Source organism: Monopterus albus, unplaced genomic scaffold (assembly GCF_001952655.1).
Source record: "Monopterus albus unplaced genomic scaffold, M_albus_1.0 scaffold88.1, whole genome shotgun sequence".
Taxonomy (NCBI): domain Eukaryota; kingdom Metazoa; phylum Chordata; class Actinopteri; order Synbranchiformes; family Synbranchidae; genus Monopterus; species Monopterus albus.
This window is the reverse complement of record NW_018127968.1, coordinates 1133108-1149669: the sequence shown is the minus strand read 5'-3', so window position 1 is coordinate 1149669 and position 16562 is coordinate 1133108. Positions and strand designations below refer to the sequence as shown.

General features: G+C 40.1%; 1 protein-coding gene across 1 annotated transcript in view; it reads right to left on the bottom strand.

Moving 5' to 3' along the window:
• The window catches only part of LOC109964399 (receptor tyrosine-protein kinase erbB-4), a 300706-nt gene that overhangs the window by 35177 nt on the left and 248967 nt on the right, over positions 1-16562 (bottom strand). Inside the window, 5 exon segments of the mRNA XM_074527649.1 lie at positions 4718-4903; positions 8332-8406; positions 9976-10128; positions 12232-12364; positions 15665-15709. Of these exon segments, the coding sequence (XP_074383750.1) occupies positions 4718-4903; positions 8332-8406; positions 9976-10128; positions 12232-12364; positions 15665-15709 (592 nt within the window).

Genomic DNA, 16562 nt, shown 5'->3' with positions numbered 1-16562 from the left:
TCCATGAATGTATTCATGTTCGACTGCTGATCTGCTGTGTGTTGCTGTGGCAGCAGACTGATAATGGTGTCCCAGATGTCCTTTTCTCTACTCAAGTCCTCCAGCTGTTCCTAGGAAATCCCAAGGTTTTTCCAAGCTTGGTAGGATATATATTCCCTCCAACTTACTCGGATGCTCCAAAAACACCTCCAGGAGGAATCACCTTCCTTGGTATGGAGCCGTGACTTTCCCTAAACCAGAGGTGGGTGACCCAGCATATCTTGGCAGGTGTCACAATTAACAATAATAAAACAATTTAAAATAAAGGGGGCAAACCAACCCTCATGGAGAGCCAAAAGTCTGTAGGTTGATATTTCGACCAGTCAGCTCATCAAGTAATTTTACTGCTTCTACCTGAAGGACTGCTAATTAACAGGCAGAGTCTTTGGCTGAAAAAAACCCTTCTATGTTTGGACAACTCTAGTTTAAAGGTTAAATATTTTTAAATTATTAAAACTTTTAGGCATATTATTTATAGATAATACTGTGGCTAAAGAAAGATTGTCTGTTGTTGGAAGCCCCCTTATTTCTTTCCCACACAAACCTAAAAAAAAGAAAATTTAATAAGTCTAATAAAAATGGCCAAAAATGGTACTGTAATTACCAAAGTACTGACTGCATACAAAGATTTTTATGTGTTGAGAACTGCCGTTGACTGACTACATCCTGTATGTCCATTCAACCCATTCCCTTCTGAGTAATGTTTAAAATCACAAACAATTTTTTTCTAGTACAGGTTTAACAAATATAATGGTATTATATCAGATGACAGAGAGTGAGAGCTATGAAGGCAGTTTTATTAAATTCCCTGTATCAGTTATCCTTTCTTTCTTATGGATTTCGCTACAACTTCAACAACATGGGTTTAAACACCACTTACATAAAAACTAAACTAAACAAAAAACCCCACTATGAATTGTACCTAACCAGTCCTCTATTTTGATAACTGCAACTGATGAAAACATGCATAAAGCTGCTTTGGCAAAACAAACAGGCCTTTCGGACGTATTTACCCAGGTAAAGCGAGGTATTCTGGATGCTAACAAGGAGCCATACACCTATTTATGCAGTCATGAAAAACCACTAAGCTTCACAAATAATTAGTTTAGAAAAGAAAGAAAGGGAGGCAAGAGACAGTGCAAAGGGAAGGGAGGGATAGGGCTGATGGCTTCGAAGCATCGCTGCCTGTGATCTGTTTCTCGCTCTGAGTTAACATGTGGTCTCGGAGCAGGTGAATTATCTACCAGTGCTGGTTGGGGTCAAACATGTGAATGCTACAGTATATACAGAAGAGAGAGGATGGAAAGTTTCTTGCTCGTCACACAGGCAAAGGGTGGTCGGTGTCAAAACAGAAAGAGGTGTGAATGAGACTGAAGGGTCCAATCAGTGGTGGTGTCACAGTCTTTGCTGCTGTTTTTTTTCTATAGTAATTAAAATAACGCAGTCATGAATCGGTCACTGTTGTTTTATTTTGAAATAAAGATAGCAGTCCTCTGCTTGTATCAGGGGAAATGTTTACATAGCCATTACTATTCCTTGTTTTAAAGACAAAATGTTGTAGCAATTTAAATTTACTGAGCTAATTACACTGATTCAGGGACAGATCGTAGTTGCCCTGCAAAAGCTGGTGCCCTTGAAAACTTTTGTCCCTGCAGAAATGTTACTCTGGAATTTTTTTTTTTTTGCATGTTGAATATTTTGCTCTTGCCTTGACCGGTCAGCAAAAATCGAACAATGTCACATTTATATGTATTTCTTTAAAATATTCAAACAAGACTAAACAAATGAAGCAAGAAGGCAATGCGTCACAGCACAATAAGAAAACTTTGCTAATCTTTTTCAGCATTAACAAGTAGAATGGTAGAGATTGCTCTTATAAGAAGCAGAAACGTGTAAAAAATGCAACAGTCTGCCAGTGGGTTAGTTATCTCAGGTCCATATATGGTGAGGAAACCCAGCCTTTTTTTTTTTACTGGCATGAGAGTAGTGATACAATATTTATACTAACAAAAGATTTGGTAAAAAATAAGCCTCTTCACACCCACACACACACACACACACACACACACACACACACACACACACACACACACACACATATACTGTATATATGGAGAGAGTGGTATAGTAAGGGGATATGGAAAAATAAAACAGGATAAGATAATAACATCGTGTGGCATCAGAGCCCTGCATGCAGTGTACCTTTGATAGATCTGCTCATTACTGTGACTCTCATGGCAAATTAGTCCATTAATAATATATGGCTGTGGTGGCAGCCATGACAGAATAGGGAGGGCACTGGAGATGTTACCTCAGAGAGTGGGCCTCTGTCATTTACAAAAGCCTTGAGTGGATGTATATAGCACATCCACAATAAGTGATAATGAAATGATAAGGCAGGAAAATTTTTCAAGATTAAGTTTGGAATATATTACTGTATTATCAGCAATACAAGTGGGAATGTTTATGGTGTTAGGCAAAGTTCTTCAGACAAGTGCATTGTATAGGACATGTTCCGTTTGTGTGTGCGTGAACCCATGTGTCGACACCTTATTAACTGTGGTTCCTGATGGCTATTTGTGTCCCCGGGAGCTGTAGCCAATTATTGAAAACCCTGAACAATACACGCGTCAGACATACAGCAACAATGCTAAATTATAAATCATCATATCTACCCTTCATGAATTATGCTTCTCTCCATGTTGACAACTGTTCACAGCAGGCATATACAGTATTTATTCATGCGTACGTTGCTGATTGCCATGCTTTTTCCTCAGAGTAATTTATGTGATTAATTCCATACCATGAAAATATTTGTGTTACCCAGCATGGGAAGCTTGTTAGTGTGCAAGGCTAGTACACACCCTGATTGCCTCTGGTATTAAAAAAGGCACTTTATGCAGCAGCATCATAACACTGTGGATGGATAGATGGATTTTTTCATAGAAGCTCCACTGGAATACTGCCTGCCTCTGATTTAGCCAAAAATTGCAACAAGAATATTTGTCTAAGATATTAAATCTTGGACTGCAGCGATTGCTGGGTTATTTTCATTCTTCTTCTGGTTCCCATGGCTTTTTTTTTTTACCCATTACACTCTCTGTGTATGACAGTTTTATCAGCCATATAGAAAATGCAGCATACGAGGAGACACAGCTGGTATATACAGTAGTATACTGCAGTCTAATATAATGACAACAGAACATACATAAATAAAGCAGACAGCACTCAGAGAGTGCAAACCTCAATCAAGGCACCTCAGTTTCCCCATAATGCCATTATTCATAAAAACAATATTCTCATGAGAGTTTGACCCTCAGAATATGATTCCTATCCATAGCATAGTCACATTGATGCCATTATTAGTTTGAAAGCTGTTCAATAAAAGAACATATTTCATAAATGACAAGTCTGTAGCATTATTTGTTGTGTCACTTTCATCAAAATCCATTCATTTGGAGTTGCTCTGTGAACCAACCAGCCAAACAACAAACGCTGGTAAAAACATAACCTTATTGGCATAAAACTGTTTGGGAATGTTAGAACAGCTAGGCCTTGTTACAGGTGTTATGTTGTGTCAAAGAAATGCTCATTTAATGCTGCGGTGATTAGTGAGTGTGATTTTTATCTACGCTCTACAGACACATACATACGGTACGTACATGCACGACCCAGTGTATCTGTCGCCTATTAATACAGCCAAATATATTAAAAATAATTATAATGCACTCCTACATCTATGATCCTGTAACACTGAATTCCCTGCACTCAACACTTCCTCCACCAAAGTCAAGCAAAGCTCTGAATTATTTACTTTAGTTCTTCGGAGAGGCTCACAAGGGGCGCGACTGTCTGCTACTGAATCCTTAACACACACACACACACACACAGAGAGAGAGAGACTTTGCTAAGTTTGCCACCAGTCCTCGTCTCTGCTATGAGCCATCTACTTCATACTAAGAAACATCTTTTTTACTCTGAAAGTAATCTAGTAATTCTCTTGGTCTCTGTTAGCTGAGACAAGGATGCAGGGTTAGTTCAGTAGCTTTGTTTGTGCACTTAATCAAAAGCAAACACAAGTGTCCATGCAGTAAGATTTCAAAGGGATGTGGGAGAAAGAGAAATTTAAAATACTGTTATATGAATACAACAGCAACATTGATGCAACAACTTTTCCATTACTAACAAAAGAAAGTGCAACAAATGAGAGGAAAAAATAAAATAAAATGACAAAGCAATGACAGTAGGTAAATCGATACAAAAGGTCAATCAAATCTAAATAAATGAAGTATAAATAATACTATATAATAAAGTCTAAAAATTGTGATGACTGCCAAATACCAGCAAAGTATTACAATCCAGTCATCACGTAAAGCAGTAGACCAACAGTCTGCAGTGGAGATCCACATGGGAGTTTGTGGCTCTCCAGCTTTCCAATTCACATACAGTGCTGTTGATCCAGGTAACTGGTAAAAGCAGAAAAAAGCAGCAATCACTGATGAAGATCCACTGATAAACAAGCTGTTCAGGTGCCAAAATTATTTATCAATACTTACTAACCTGCCAACCCATGAGCGTGCCAAATACCCAACCAAGCAACAAAGCCAATCAGCAAAGAAAACAACCTCAACCTCAGCCAAACTAGCATACAGCCTGTGGAACAACCAACCAGCCTTACCTTAGCAATCTGGACACACCAATTGAGCAACAGCTGGGATCCAATGTTGTCCTTGTGCTCGTGCACGTAGTCGAGCAAGCACCCATGAGGCATCAGTTGTGTGACCAGCTGGATGGTGGGACTCAGGCAGACACCCAGCAAGCGGGCCAGGTGGGGGTGCTGCATGCTAGCCATGATCAGGGCCTCCTGGATGAGAAAGATGTACGTACACTCAGGCATGTTGGTGAAAGGAGTGGTGGTGCAGGTTGACGTTTGTAAGTGCACGTCTTCTGATTCTATAGTGTTGAGCTGAAAGTCTCCTCTAAAGTTGGAAAGCACTTATGGTGAGACAGTTTTTCTTTTGCTTGCAGAAAATACCAAAATGATTATTTGGAATGAACTGTACATGAATCCCTAATATCTTGTTACTTAGCCTTTGCCAATTACTTTTGCATTTACATATTCAGAGCAAGAAAATGTAGCTATTTGCAGAGACTAAGTACCACACTCATCACTTGTTTTGCCAGGTGCCAGAACAGGTGTAGTGTAAAATGAATAATGTCAGGCCAAAAGTTCAAAGACTCAACACAGTGGTAGAGTCCGTAATGCTTACAAGTGTAGACTGAACTGCCAAAGATCACAGGACTTGTTATTCTCTTTAAGACTGAAGTTTCTCTTGAAGTGAGCGGCAAAGTTCCACTAAGTCAGAACCAGGAGACTTTTATTCAAAATGTCAACATCAAAGTGACTTCTTGTTTCACAAGACTGTCAGCATGCTTTATAGTAAACTGCAAACGCAGTGAATACACCAAGGTTAGATTGTTGTATATTGTGTCTCTGTTATATGTTATATGAGCTGGTTCTTTTCACTTTGTAGAATACTGTATAGAAAATATGTACATATGAAGAAGCTGCTCCAGTACATTATTTTTAGAGCTTGGAAGTAACAGAACAAGAGCAAATGTAATATATTAGTTTATAATATTGCATATGATGGTAGCATAATAAACTCCAGTTTACACACAAACACTACGAGCAACTGAAAAAGACCATCTTTATTTATGTGGCTACCCTATACGAGCGAATACATGCATACACAGAAACACACACACACAACGAGGCGCTGTGGCTACAAGGGTTATGGGTTAATGCGACAATTCATCATGAGATGGATAGCTATGTGTAGCAGCAATTTACAACACAGGTGGTTGTTGTGTATGTGTGTGCTGGGCAGAGACAAAAATACAGGGTGTTCCAACTCCACTTAACACTGACAGAGAAATACGACTACAGCGCAGTCTACAGCTGGCACAGTCAGATTCCTGCTCATGTGCTGAAGACGTTTGGTGATGGTACTGTAAATCAGGCCAAAGTCTGTGAGAGGCTGACGTTCGCTGTGTGGAGAGGCTCCTTTAAATTAAATCTGGACACCTCCAGTGTTCATCTGTAACTATGATGTGGTATCCTGAGATGCCTGAAGTCTTGTAAACATGGCCGCCTTTAAAGTACGGGTGATTATGAGATAAGGTCCAAGAATGAATGAACCCAATTCTACATATGTCATCCTTTGGTGCATTTTAGGAGTTTCATACTTTTAAATAAAATATTGGTATTTACATATCTAGTCTCCAGATAAACAACCATAATACCTAACTACACAAAACTCATCTTAGTAGCTATAGTCAATTCCAAATCAAACTTTGTTCCATTTAACTTGAATTTCCTAAATCTGTATACTGAGTGAGAAACAAACACAGTTTCAAATTATGTCAATAATTTATAAAGCCTTAGGGAATAGGAAATGAAGATGTGTGTATGTCTGTGTGTGTTTAGTAATATTCTCTTTACATACATAGCCCACTGTGGATACAAGGCTACAAATCCCACGAGAAAAAAGCAGATCAACACTGAAGTTGCAGTCATTGTGGCTCTGGAAACATTACTTTCAGATTAAGGTCAGTATAAAGCGCAACACGCTTTTGCTTAATTTGTGCTTTTTGTGCAGGAAGTTGCCACCCCTACTGATTCTTTCTCATTTAGATGTGTAACAAAATTTTATTAAAGCTTTATGAAATGGGAGTTTTACTTCTAAGCTAGAGCATTGTATTTTCAATAGTATTCATAATTATTTTGAAACCAAAAAATCTGTAAATTGCAATACTGCAAAAAAACAACAACACAATTTACTTCACTTAAACTAAAGATTTTCTTAAAGCTTTCGGATTTTGTACATAATTAATTTAAACAAGTAATATTATAGTTAAAAAAAGAATGGAATGCATGAATTGTACAGTTAAAATTAATTTGCAGGGCTCTAGTATTTCTGATACTAAGAGAGAATAGTAACTGACAACTACCACTGATCACTGAAACAGAAGCTCGGTAGTCAATAAAAGAACACTTCTATTTTACTGAGGGCATATAAAACAACTAAAACAAACATCGTGAGTGTGTGTGGTTGTTTGTCTATATGTCAGCCCTGTGACAGAGTGGCGCCCTCTTTCAGGGTGGACCCCGCCTCTCGCCCTGGGGTAGGCTCCAGCCCCCCCCGTGAATAGGTGGTATAGATAATAGATGGATGAATAAAGCAAACATCATCAAATCTGGTCTGTTGTTATCCTGGACTATATCACTGCTTTAGGTTAATCTTTGCTTTCTTTATCACACAGTCACATTCATCTCCCCTCCTGCTGTTTCCTTTTAGTTTAGTTTAGTTTTATTTATTTGTTTTTGCAATAACAGGAACAGTGATAATATTTATAGAGCAGACTAAAATAATAATAAACAAACAAACAAATTCAGTTCCTCTACAGCATGAGTAGCTGTGAGGACACCATGTAAGTGAGAATCCTTGGCCATGTATGTGACACCACACATGTGAGTGAGGGTTGAGATGCTGGCCTTGTGCCATGGTACACGCACATGGGAACATGCACACAAACAGGTGATATAGTATGTAGAGTAAATGTATGTTTCTTGCTAGCACAGCTTTACATCTCCACCTCATTGTATACAGTACAGCTCTATATCACCTCCCCTTGTCTCTCTCTGTGTTGTTCTTTCTTTGTTGAGATCTAGTTTTCTGACGGTCAGACAAGTCCCGACAGCACAGAGAACACAAAATTACACATAAGATATTCATCAAAGATGTCCTGATAAAAATAGAAATGCTAACACTCCAAAAACTCGTCCTCTTAGACCATCAAACTAAGTGCAATACATAAGTGCAACTGGGTTGCTTTCTGTGCGTGTGTGTGCGTGTGTGCATGTGTGTTGATGGAGCTTATTTCATCTGCATTGCATCATCATAGGGTAATAATTCACTTTTCCTTTTGAAACGAGCAGGGCTGTGAATGTTTAATAAATGGGGCCTTGTGCACTGTGCTGGGAGCCTGTGGTGTGTGCATGAGTATGTGGGGGTTAGGGGCCCCTGATGATTTCTATTCTGGAGTCCATGGGGTGTAAGCTTCACTCTAAATGGCTTTATTTCACCAGCGGAGCTAATGTTTAGGTTTTGCTTTCTTTTAAAATCACTGAAGAGTGTTTTCAGTTTTCTGGTACTTTTAAAATAGTCATATCCCGACTAGTAATAGAAAATGTAAATAACTGGAATTGATTGTTCTTAAGATACTCACATCCATGAACTCCACGTTCGCCTTGGGTCCAGTGGCCTCATCCAGACTCTACAGTTGCTGTGATATTTTTATTACCTGAAGTCCACAGCGCAAAGACTGACAGTATGAGGAGGTGTTGTTTGGTGATGATCATATCTACGTTCTTTTAGACTCTCTGACAGTTTCATACAGAAACACGGGAAGCTGCAGGTGGGAGTGTCTCTTCTTTGTGTAATGAGAACTGTTAAACTGTCAGTCTAACTGTAGCTGAGAGCAGAGTCAGTGGTGCTTGGGATCCCCCTGCAGGCCATCACATCTATCTGATCTGATTTGACCTTTAATTAACCAGGAATGGTCTCATGAGATCACAATGGTTTTCTTAGAGAAATCTGGCCTGCAGCATAATTTACCCTAAAGAAACACACACACACACACAAACGGATGATAAGACAATAGACTGAATGCACAGTCACAAAACTCCCACTCACCAACTGTCACAGGTCCAGTCCTGTTGCCGTCTCTGCATGTTTTCCCGGCCATATTAATTTATTAATGAACTGGTTCGATGAAAACGAGAATATGAAAATTATGTGAATCAGATGCTATGGCAGTCAGTAGATCTCAACCCAGTTGAACACCTAAAGGAGACGCTGGAGCGACGTGTTTGTGTCTCCACCACCGTCATGAAAATGCCATGAGTGAATATCTTTGCACCTGTGGTTTTAAACCGATGCAGCCTTATACAGTATATGACTCATTTTCCCAATACATATTGGTTAATCTTTACACCCCTACCAGAAAACCTTCGACTGAAGAGCACAAAACTGTCACTTGAAGGTTTTCTGGGCATATCCAAGTGGTAGGAATAAACCACCTAAAGGATAACTTTATGTTTGCCAGACTGTGTAGATGAAAGGTATCTTGTAGTATTTTGGTGCAAACAGAACTGAGCTGCAAAGCAAAATGCTCCATTTACAAGTCAGTCTGCATGCTGAACCTCAACATTAGCCGTGACCTCACAGTGGTGCCTGAAAGAATAAGATAGCACAAGCTACTGAAATCAGGTCTTTCTGCTGACTGCCTGAGAGGATCCAGCAGAGGAGATTTAGGTACCTCTCTGATATCTCAGGACCACCACGGAAAACAGGCTGGGTCCTAGGGCACACTAATGAGACCCTGAATGGACTATAATGTATACTGTTATAAGCTTAGAGAGTTTTAAGATTCCCCAGGGGAATGTGCAAGATGTTGATCTGCATGTCTGTCTACCATACGTGGCAGAAAAGGTTACCTGACACAGAAATGTGCCATTTGTGAACAGATGGATCCATAAAATAACCAATTATGATTTCTGGGAAGGACAGTGTGTTCTTTCAGCTCTGTTTTTTCTAACTCTCCCAACCCATTATCACACTGTTATCACACTGGTAGCAACCTCAGCTAGCTCTTATTTCACTGTAACCCTAGGGGTCTCAATGTCTGCGATTACTTCCTCCTTTCATCCCTCGCCGCCAGCCTTCCATCTCATTTCCTGTCATTAATTGTCCAACAATCCATCTCTAGTCTTACAGGGTTTTTTTTTTTTTTTTTTTTAGATCTCTCATCATCATATCAAATTTAACAGTATGTTTGTTAATTTGGTTGTCAGCTGAAACCCACGCACACACTCTTATTTTGTTTTCAAGTCCATTTTACCTTGTAAACAGTCCCAAAGGCCCCAGAGCCAAGGATTTTGACCCTTTTGAGTTCTGTCTCTTTCAGGATGCGAAGCTGGGCTTGGTTGGGTGCTGTTCCACTGGGCGTTAGTGGTTCCACCAGCTAAAAACACATCAAGCAAAACAGAAGTAATGTAATTCAGTCAGTGGGTCCTATAACACAAACCTATACACGGCCGCTCTCCTGTAAACGTTTCCACCAACAAGCCATCACTTATCATGAGAAAATACTAGGACTGTTGAAATATCTGATATAACTCATATTGTCATTTAGCTTTAGAAGAATCATGGGAACAAATAACATTCATTTTCAAGTGCACACACATACTGTAATTTGAATGTAATATTTACTATGGTTAATTAAACTTGCAATTACTTTGAAACTTGTTTTATCATATACTTTCCTCCAAAATACCTAGTCTTAGTCATAAGTTACACTCTGTCCAGTACCACGGAGGGTAGGAGGGCTCCAATGACATTCTTCCAACAACCCAAATCCAAACCCTGCAGTGCCAATGTCATTTCAATATCACGAGTGAGAGATTAAATATGTGAGCAGGAGAGGGAGACGGGGATAGGTGGATGAAGAGAGAAAAAGGTGGGGGAGGTGGATAATTGTGAAGCATGAAAAGGAGTTGACACTTTTGTGGTCTCATTACTGCTCAAGTGGAGGAACGAACAGATGAAATAGCAGGCGAGAGAGAAAGATTATATGTGGGGAGGGAGGGAGTAAGATGTGAAGTGGGAGAGAAAGTGAGGCAGAAACAACAACAACAACAACAAAAAGACAGCAATGGAGAAGCAAGCAGCTGAATTAGTCAGAGGATGCAAAAACATAAGAGAGAGCAATACATGGAGAATTAAGAACAGAGTAGAAGATTAGAGAGTTAGGGAAGGCAGAAAAAAAAAAAAACTGTGAGAAACTGTAAATCAGCCAGGCTGTGGTCGGCAGCTTTTGTCCCTCTGGCTCATGGTTACCATTTGATTAAAAACAATAGTCATTGTTCATTTAAATGAAATAACAAATCAGGTTCTGCAGGCGGGGTCCACACACACGCACACACGACAACACACAGGCCTTTAAAATGATCCATCCACACACACGCACACACACACACACACAACAACACACAGGCCTTTAAAATGATCCATCCACACACACAGACAAACTACAGTATGCTCCTTTACTTTGCTGGGAGCTGTTCAGCAGTAGTGGTGCTGAAGAAGTTGAGGCTGCGTAGCAGCGACAGGGCAGCGACTTGGAGCTGTCCACGTTCACACTATACAATGCGGTGCTGAAACCAAATCTAAAAAAGTGTACTATGTGTACTGTTTGCTTGTTATTTTGCCATGTTGAAACTAAGCTCAGAACAAGTGACAACAAAATGAAATGTGCTTGAAGACGATAAAATTCTTATCTTAAAAGTTAATGTAGTGATGAGATCTACCGACTAATCCACTGGCCAAGTGAAATGTTACACTCTCTATAGAGAGTATGGATGCAGATGCAGAGATTTCAATCAGGGTCTTTTTCCCTAAAGTTTGCATTTGCCACTACTTCTGTGTTAAATACTCCCTTTTGAATGAAAATACACCTGTGGTGTCAGACGGATATAGTTTAACCGACTGTTTGAATTAAAAAAAAAAAGATTCTTCATCCAGGTCAGTGTTCTATATTAGCTCTTTAATGTGGTACAAGAAGTAATTAGTGTACCATTAGTGTACCCAGTACTGTATCTGAAATTGTGTAGGAAACCTACAGCAATAGTGTGTCAGCCATCTAGTATCCTGCCTGTGAGGAATGCAAGTATAATTAGTGCTATTTTGCCATTATAGAAGCTGTCAGAAAAGACACTTCACTGATACTTGCATGCTCTGAAGAGAGAGAAAGCAGTGAAACAGGACCTTATTCTTATTATACACACACGCACACAAGTACATTACATGATGTACTCTTCTTATTTTAACCAAAAAGGAAGAGCACTTTCTTCTCTTCTAATGGTAGGGTCCCTTACAGAAGTGTCCTCTCCACCAGAAGTGGCCACCTCCACAGTCACCATGTGGAGACACCAAGTCTCCCTGTCTTTTCTCCACTACCAGTCTAACTTAGTCCTATTTTATACAGGTCCCCGATGTCCTTGGTTTCTCAGTCATGCTCAGTCTCAGGCCAACATTACCTTCCAATGCTACAGGTAAAGGTGCTCACCTCTGTCTCCAAGAAGCGACGAAGAGCTCTCTTCTTCTTAATGTTCTTCCGGCGCAAGGACACTGCTACACTCAGCACCATGATCACCACCATGAAGAGGCCGCCGATCACGCCTGCTGCGATCAGTGGGGTTCTGAAAATAAGAAAGGTGGAAAAATGAAGGAGGAGAATGAGTAGATGAGGACGATGTATGCAGAAAGCATGACACAGTATCATCGGGAAGACAGAAATGACAACAACAAACAAGCAAACAAAAAAACATGGCTCCTGTATATGTTTATGTGGGAAATCCTGAAAAACCTCTTGACCTTCATGTTGGGTTTCTACTAAGCTTCCTCTGGAAACAAATATCCCTCCATACGCTCTCATTAAAACTGAGACTGAGATCAAAAATACGGAAATAGCCATTAAAGCGAACTCTCAGCACCACACCAACATTTCAAATCAAGACTTTCAAGACTTTTCCTGATATGCCCTCCAAACTGTCTACAGAGCTGCTGCAGGGATGAGCAGGGAGAGGTTATTTTTTGCTGTAATGAAAGAGCCTAATTTGGTCAGCACACACTCAGGCTTTGTCCCCATCACTGGAAAAAGGCTGTTATTCAGGACTGTGTGTCACAGACTGCAAGGCTACACCCCATAAAACGTTATGGCAGTCAGCTGGCTCCATGACGAGCGATGAACTCCATATCTCCCCCATACCTTTCTCTTTGCACAAGGAGAAAATCACTAGTTTGAGCAATGACAAAAAGCTGAGGAGAACTAGAACCTGACCATTAAATCAGCCTGGGGGATTGGCTAATATTAGATTATTGTAGAAGCCCTATGTTGGTACCGACTATAAACAAGCAGTAGCAGCACAAACAAAGGAATGCTTGTTTGAGGTAATTTGGATACTGTGTTATCATTGTTCATCAGAGAGCACTGACATTTTTATTTCCCATCTGTAAAATACTGTGCTAAATAAACATCATAATCACAAATCTTTGAAAAAAAAACAGTTAAAGACACTTTAGTTTGAGGTAGATGAGAAGGCTAATACCACTCGTATATCTATCCATTACATCTATAATCAGGAGAGGTTTAGCTTACAGCTCACTGTAGCTTACCCGTGGTTGTTTCATGTACTGGTGAAACAATAAAATACAATCCGGAAAGTCCATGTGGAGGAATGATTATACGAGTTTAAAGCTTATTAGATAAAATATACACAGTATTTAACAACTCTAGAAAGTTATCAGGGCAGCAACTGTTTTTCCTTATGTTATGGGCCATAGAGGATTTGACACACACGTATGCCATTTTAGCTTCCTGATGCACTGTAGATTATTTAATCCAGGGGTGGCCAATTCCAGTCCTCGAGGGCTGCTGTCCTGCTTGTTTTCCAACTATCCCTGCCTGACCTGCTGCTGATTACCTGGCTCAGGTGTGTTCAGCCAATCAGAAGCTGGAAGATACCATCTTAGATGACAGTGGAGTGAGGAAAGATAAAGTGAATTGGTATCTTCCCGCTTTACAGGAGACGATACACCATTCACCCATTCACACACAACATTCACACACCGCCAGGCTGTCACACAACGGCGCTAGTCAAGCCACCTGGAGCAATTCGGGGTTCAGTGTCTTGCTCAGGGACACTTAGGCATGTGGGGAGACCAGGAGTCGAACCACCAACTTGCTGGTCAGGAGACGACTGCCCTACCTCATGAGCCACAGCCACATGCAATGTTTTTCCACCACAACATCACAATATACAAATTCACATATTCAGAACAGGAATTTCTGAGAACAGGCAGCTCTGATAATGTTGAGTTAAATGTAAAAGATGCTCTCAAATGAGATCCTGTTGGATGAAGTATTACTTGTCAGCTTTATCAGAATAAATATGTAGCAGAAAGTGATTAATCCATTTTAATCAGATATACACACAAACCCTACACAGCATGTATGTTAATGCCAGGTGGAACAACAGCCTTTGAAGGCTTAGTCTAATCATCTTTATCTGATAAGACACTTTCATTTGTGCTCATAAGTTAATATATCCAACAACAGGTAACATATTTACAAGATGTGCGGCAGCTCTGTGCAGACAGCTAAACCTGGGGTTAGCTGGGAATGTATTAGTGTATCCTAGCCAAAGCTGTCGGAGATCTGATAAGGCCTGATCTATTCACCAGGTCAGCTGATGGCACCATTCTTGCATCTGCTGCAGTTCCCCTTCCTTGTGTTGGTAACGTCCCAAAGACTGTTTCAGTGCAGATTTTTCCTGGAAGGTGTGAATATTTTCTTTATTTTCCTATGGTTATCTCCAACAACACTTACTGGTATCAATAAAATGTGCAGAATACTGATCATTAATCAGTAAGTACTTAATAAATGCTTATCAGCTTGGCTGTCTACAGTATGTGTCTAACTGTATGGCCCCTTATTCCCCCCCAGCCACTATAGCATCCTGCCACACTGTAAAAAAATAAATAAATAAAATAAATGTAACAAAATGGTGATATTCTTGCAGCTGCAGCACCAGAAAATTATGTAAAATAAACATCTTATAAAGCTAAAGTAATTTCCTGTAATTTTATATATAGTTTTTTCTTTAATTTTTAAATGAAATATTTTGTATTTAAAAGTCTCCACCATGAATAGGTTTTGTCCAGTTGGAAAGAAATGAGTAAGTGAAGGTTATTAATACTCAATGCATGCTGGGAAGTCTGCTAGAACAAATAGTGAAACAGTAAAGGGTAAAAAATTATTATTTTGTTTATTTATGTGTAAAGGGGAAATATTCTTTATGTTGGAAAGACAGAGGAACATTTGTAAAACAAACAGGAAAATTCTACAAACCTGTTTTTGTTTTTTGTTTTTCTTTTGCAGTGTATTCTACACGACAGTCTAAATCTGTTTTCATGTTCTCTGTGTGAGGTTCTTAGTTAAAAGTCATTTACCCGTGCACCATTCTGTCCTTTTCTGCCCTTTTTGGGGGCATTGTTGTGCTGCAGAGCTCCTGACCCACCAGCACATTCTGTAGTGTTGGCTTCTCACTCTATCAATCTTTCTTTTTCTTTTTTTCTAATGATCCCCCAAACACCACTCAGCAATTTTCAGCATCACCTGATGCCAAAATGTTTCTCTTAAGAAATCTTGAATCAATTTGCTGTAAACTGTAGCGGCATTTTGTTCTGTTTTCTCCCTCACAGCCACAGAACAAAAGCTAAAGCACAATCAATTTATCAAGAACCAGGCAAATTGCTTGTGTGCACACACACATATACACAAACACACACAGCCATGCCTGCACCAAGAGGCTTTAAGGACACTCACTGGGATTTTGGGCCTTAGAGCTAGCCATTAATCAGAGGCTTTGCTTTCTGTGTGTGTGTGTGTTTGGGCATGTGCATATGTGTGGGTGTGAAGTGAATAAAGAATTCTGTACCTGTCCATCCAGCCAATACAGTCTTGTAGTCTTGGTCCAATGCACCTTGGTAAGCAATACAGGACAAGAACAACGTTAGATGGCAAACACTCAAACGTTTTCAGTTTGACATACTGTATCTGAAAATGATGACACCCTGAAGTGAAATGAGCAAAGCAGTAACTAATAGGTAAAGTCAAAACCGTATTACACCAACTATCTGGGCTCACCCTGTAGTACTATCACAGACGTAACACATGCTGAACGCAGGACGTGATGACTACTGTATCTACTTTATAAACACTTTGACCTTGACCTTTGACCTACTTGCCAACCTTTAGCAACGATCTATTGATTTATCTCCTCCTCTGGCCACTTTGTCTGTGTGTGTGTGTGTGTGTGTGTGTGTGTGTGTGTGTGTGTGTGTGGGTGGGGGGGTAAGCAAGCAGGTATGCTAGCACTTTCTCCCCTAGGGCAAGGGGAACTATGCATGGCTGCTGTTTATTGACTACTGTTTGGTTTTTAACACAATAGCTCCTCTTAGACTGGTTGTCAAGCTTAGAGACTAGGGGCTCGGCTTTTCACTCTGCTCTTGGATTCTGAACCCCCCTGTCTGACAAACCACAGGTGGTGAAGATTGGGCAAGGCAACATCTTTCAAAACCCATCACCATCAGCACTGGCACCCGACAAGGTTGTGTTTTGAGTGCCCTGCTCTACTCCCAACAGCCCAAAACTGCCCAACACCACTGTAAAAGACAGAAGACAGAGTGATAGTTGGTCTGATATCTACTGCAACAACAAAGAGTCAGCCTCCACTTGGGAGATGCTGTCTTCATGGAGTAGAGGCAACACCTTGGACCTGAATGTCTCCAAAACCAAAGAGGTGGTGGTAGACTTCAGGAAAGAGAGGCCGAACC